At 28.5% G+C, this 5,868-nt stretch overlaps 1 protein-coding gene across 1 annotated transcript; it reads right to left on the reverse strand.

Moving 5' to 3' along the window:
* Positions 1 to 377: 377 nt before the first annotated feature.
* Positions 378 to 5,348, reverse strand: LOC107016311 (uncharacterized protein DDB_G0288805-like). The gene is made up of 9 exons (XM_027916609.1): positions 5,167 to 5,348; positions 4,997 to 5,050; positions 4,880 to 4,898; positions 2,281 to 2,364; positions 1,796 to 1,893; positions 1,540 to 1,705; positions 1,091 to 1,167; positions 582 to 816; positions 378 to 479 (listed from the first exon to the last, which is right to left on the reverse strand). Exons 1-9 carry the CDS (start codon positions 5,346 to 5,348, stop codon positions 378 to 380), a joined length of 1,017 nt encoding a protein of 338 aa, XP_027772410.1.
* Positions 5,349 to 5,868: the final 520 nt, after the last annotated feature.

A 5,868-nucleotide genomic window follows, 5' to 3' on the forward strand; every position in this document is an offset into this window, starting at 1 on the left:
AATCATGTTCCTTAGGCAATTTTAGGGGTCAGAATTCCAACAAAACACTTATAATAATTCAATCCAAATTAAACATGCTCTAAATCAATTTTGAAGTAGCCTATAATCTAAATGGACAACTTAATAATTAGTACTACTACATATGATATGATGTAGCCAACACAAAATTTATTTCTAACATTCATACGTCCATATTATTATTCACCTCAACATATATATGCCACCCAACATACATTGAAGATGATATTTTGCATACTTAAATAAGTAAATAAAATACTAAAATTTCAGGAGTTTGTGAATTTTAAGATGGACCAAACATAAAGGAACTAAATAAAAAAAGTTTTTTTTTCTGGGTTATTGATGGATCAATCTAAATTTTAAAAGTCTTCTCCATTGAAAGCTTCATTGAGGAAAACTTCCCATTCACATGCATCATTCTCATGTGTAGTACTTTCAGCAATGTTTCCCATAGTATTCTCCTAATCATTGTTACAAACATTTAAAGTGAGTTGTTTGTGTGAATAATATAAAAAATAAAATTATTTTGATCGATAATAATAAGAATAGAACTTTGGACTAACCTCCATGGAATAGTTAAATCCATTAACATTAGGAGTTATTGCATCACTTTGAACTGAAGGAGGATCATTATATTCATTGATGTAATTGTTGTTGTTACTCATGTTATTATTCCAATTTGAATGGGCATTCTCCAAACCAAACGAGGAGGAATTATTCAAGTTGTTGTTCCAAGTTGTATTGTCATTCTCCAACCCTAATTGGAAGGTATTGTTTAATTGTGTACACGAGACAGACCTGAAATAAAAAGAGAACATTCTTAGCTATCATATCATGTTAAACAAAAACAATACAAACATCAATAATAAAACATATTGTTTTTGACTCGTTTTATATGATATTATTACTATTTTACTAGTATCCTTTATGATGATATTTTGATCTTATATAGAGTTAATTAATATCCATTGATCGTTATAATTCTAATTAAGATTATTATTCTTTTTCAAATATAAGAAATATTATCTTGTGAACAATATAAGTTCTCGTATCAAAAGTTATCAAAAGAAACCTTGTAGAATCACAAATATTTTGCCAGAAGTTGAAGAGAGAGTTGTCATTACTTTCACCAAAAGTCATTTTTTGTGCCTGCAAAAATGTATAAACTATTTAGTGAAGTACGAAGGGGGGGGGGGGGGAGGATTTAAAAAGGAATAATATTTCATGAATATAAATGTACTTGTGATTGNAACCTGATTCTATTGCACAAATAAAAATAATTATATAAATTTTATGTTTGAAAAAAATAGCTTGAGTTCTTAAAGAGATATTTACAAGGAATAATATTTTAAGAATGTTAATGTACCTATAATTGTCCAAATATTTGTGTAGGATTCTCATGGACATCTATCATTATGTTTTGTTGTTGATTCTATTGTGCGGATAAAAAATATATCAATTTTTTTAAAAAAAATATCTCTTTTTTTGGAGGTCCTAGCTACTGCATTTCAAAAGCATTACCTGCAACGGAATATAAGGTGACGAGTTTTGGCTTTGAAAAAATGGTATATTCCCATTTTGTGAAGAACTCGGAAAGGAAGGGCTATATGCGTAATTTCCAGAACTATTTGCTATTCCCTTCCCTTCATTCATCCAATCTTGAAGTATGCTCTCCTGGATATTTGAACTGCAATAATAACAAAATAATGACTCGTAAAAGCAAAATAAAGAGATAAAAAATTTTCTAAAGAAATATTATTTGAAAAAAAATAATGACCTGTATGGATTAGTCCAATTATTAGTATCAAACTGGTGAGGAGTTGTTTGTTGTGCAACAAAGTCAACATCCATCTTTTCTTGTTTCTCCAATTCCATCTAATCAAAATTTATTAGACATTAATCAAAATCTTATTGATTATATATATATGAGTTGATTTAATGAACTATTTCTAAGAAAAATAATTATTTTCTTGAAATTTGTGATTTCACATTATTTTTTAATGATAAATCAAGAAAAAATAATTGGTGAAAAAACTAACTTTTCTAGCCTTGACTCTTTCGAGAGAGAGTTGTAAATTTCTCTCACACCAAATGAGTTGATGAAGAGAAGGTCCTTGCCCTGGTCCTGGTTCGAAATCCCTGTAGAATCATATTTAGACAATTGAAATATACTATAATTTAAATGTCTAAATGAAAGTTTATGGCGATACTGTTGTATTCAACCTTGATGTTATAATTATTATGAACTAAAAAGAAAAATACTTGTGATACTGAATCAAATGACCTTATATTAGCATCCAAAATCTGCGACTCCAATGTGCTCTTCTTTATTTGTAGCTCCAAATTCTGGATCAAAGAATTTCAAGTTCAAATGAATTGATCAATTTCCTCATTGGCTCTTAAATGATAAAGTAACATTTATTTATTAAGACTACTCTTAATTTTTATGTCAATGTATCACTTAACGAACAAACTACTCCCTTCGGCGCATAATAGTTAATCATCCTTACAAAATAGTTGTCCACTTTACTAAATCAATAAATCATTAATTAGATTTTTATTATATTACCCTTCCAATTAATTCTTTTTGAAAGTGTTCACACTTGTTTATAAAATTTTCAAAAAAAATTTAAAGGGGTAAATTAGTAAAATCGTATTCTTACTTATCATTTCTTAATGTATGTGTAAAAAGATAAATGATCAACTAATGTGAGGCGAAGGGAGTACTAATTAGAATTGTACGGATAGATTGGAAAAAAACAACTTATAAAACATCAAATAAAGTTGTGCTCACCTCAATCCTGTAGAAATAGACCACCAACAATAGGTTGAAACATCCAAAGGAAGCCATCATGAGATAGTTTAATTCATTAGTAATAGTCAATTTCACTTAATACAAAAGAAATCAAGTATGAGGCACTAGGTAGTAGTGTCGAATATTTCGATAAATTAAAAATAGTGTGACGCTTATATTACATCACCTGTGTGAGCTCGCTCACATTTTCAGTCTGAATCACGAAATAATGGAGGAGGCTTACCAAGATTCAATTAAAAATAATTTTTCTACTCCATAAAGATAAAAGTACAATTACATACATCTTACTATTTTCACACCATAATTGTCAAATTACATCTAAGCTTGCTGTTGTTGGTGTAACACTTATGTATATGCTCTTGCAAGTAAGTATGTTCTTAATGGTTAAAGCTAATGGACACTATAATACAAAATAAGTAGTCTATAATTTTCTTTGGTCAAAATAGATTTTGTTAATTATGCTTTGACGGATCTTTTTATCTCTTTTCTTTAATAAGTGTACTAAAATATAAAAATACTAATATATGTATGATTATATAAGTTTATAAGTTGTCCAAATTAATCTTATCTTCATATTCTATAATTATTAGTCAAATCATTTATAAGCTAAGCGTCTAAAATTTAAAATCAATTAAAAAGCACGAAGTTATTACCCCTCTCCATTATAGATTTCATTTAATAAGCATTTTTATTTGATTGAATATTTCACTCATTTAGCCATAATATCTTTTCTAATCCTCAAAGTATTCATTTTTTTAAAAAATTGAGCTTCTATTTGGTTCCATTTTCATCGTTCTTTAATCTCCCTATACATATTCTTTTTTAATTTACATTGTAAAATATTATTGAATAATATGTAATTAGAGAGAGAAAATAAATTAATCCAAAAATAAAGGAGAACGAGAAAGGTAAGAGATCAAACTTTTTATCAAGAAATTGTAGTTTTCGAGCATCTCCCTTGATGCGGTTCAATTGTCCCAATTTTTCCATCTTTTCCTTCATTAATATACCAAAAAATATATTAATAATGGTGGGTAAAATTGATCCCAAAAATTAAATTTCATGGCAACTCTCTTTTAATTACACACTTCTTAACTTGAAAGCAAAAAATGTTGTTTTAGCAAATTATAAATCAATTAATATTTCATTAATATTAATGATGTCATTTTCAGAACCTTTTAATTATTACTGATTCAATTTTATTTGTTTGTTTGACTTTGGATTGGCATAAAATATAATAAATTAAAAAAATATTTTTCAATTTTATGGTCTTAAACTAAAGATAAATAGAATATGTTTAATATATCCTTTATTTTGTGATCATAAACATGTTATGCAGAAAGTTAAGACAAAAGAGTTGTTGAAAAAGAAAAACAAACACTCTGATGCAAGAATTGAATGTTCCACGTCACTAAATAAATGGAATCCTGATCTACTTATAAAACTTATGCAATCTGCCCCCTCCCCCACTCAATAAATTTTGAGTGTGAATTAGGCACATGACCTAACATCACGTGATCAGTGCCAAAACCGATGCGGCCCCTAGGAAATGGAATAGTTTCGGCGTGAAAATCACACTCTAGATCGGGTAGTGGAATTCGAGATAAAAGATATATGGATCTGGGTGTGGTGGGGGTGGGGTGGGGGGTAAATGATATGCCAGATAAAGAATATTCGGATGAAGTGGGATGATAAACGCAATCCCAAATAAACAATGTCCACATGTGGGCGTGGAAGGGGGTGGGGGTGATAATCCTAATAAGATTTGAGCAATCCTCATTCCTTTGACTTTTGTGGTATGAATTAGACTCAAAATCTAAGTTGACAAATTCTTTCAAAACAATCTAAAAAAACTAAACAAATTGAAACGAGCGAGTAAAAAATTTAAATTCAAAGTTTATTAATTTCACATTTATTTAAAGAATATACGAATTAATTCACATTAATAGAAATAAGACATAATTTTAGAAAAACAAAAATTCCTACAAATAGATATCGACAATAAATATGTAAATGAGTAGAGTAAAATTGCGAAAGAGTAAGTACCTGAACATCAGCCATGTGACTAACCCATACAAGAGAAAAAAAATAAAACAACTCATAAGTTAGTGCTACGGTAAAAAATAATAATCAATTCTATAAATTTAAAATTAGTCCATGTACGTCAATCTCCTCTCAACCGGAAGCTCAATATAACGCTGAAGCATGTCTTTAATTCTACAAACAAAAAGTAACAATTTAGTAAGAAAATTAATCTAGCTAATCATTTTAATGATTAATACCTAGCACTATGTAACGACAATTTCTATAGGTATCGATTGTAAATATAATACCTGTTTTGGCTACAGAATTTACTGAGCCGATTAGCAGGCGAGAACGCGACAAACAACATGTCCACATCACAACAAATTGCAATCTCTTTCACCTTCTTTAGTAAACAAGTACGCCGCTTAGAAAATGCGACTTGACGTTTTGTCGTGTCTACTATTTTCTTTATCTTAATTCTTCTACCCATCTTGAAGTTATTTCAAGGGAGTCTTCTCTCCCTTGAAATGAACAACAACTTAGAGTGTTGTGTGAAGTGTATGAAAGTTACAGTGACGGAAAGAGGAGGCTCCAAAGTAGTTAATTTATAAGGGCAAAAAGCTATTAAAGTCAAATATGAAATAAATAAAAAAGTTGGTCAACCTAATTCAGATATGGTCGTGTGACTTTGTTATTAAAGGTTAAATTATCATAATTATGAATTCACACTCAGATAGTATTATTTAAGTCTATGCGTTTACATGTGAATATTGTATTAATTAATATTAAATGTATAATACTATATAAAAAAGTAGTTGTATGTTATATTATTAGTACAAATATTTGAAAAAAATAACGTAAAATAAAAAGTCTACTTAAAAAGAACCTGATAACCCACAATTACACTAAAATATATCAAGAACAAAATTAAATATAGTGAGCAAAATTTTGTCATTGATATTAAAATTTCAAATTATGTTGGTAGGAAAACACACTCTAAATAATAAGGT

This window comes from Solanum pennellii, chromosome 4 (genome assembly GCF_001406875.1).
Source record: "Solanum pennellii chromosome 4, SPENNV200".
NCBI lineage: Eukaryota > Viridiplantae > Streptophyta > Magnoliopsida > Solanales > Solanaceae > Solanum > Solanum pennellii.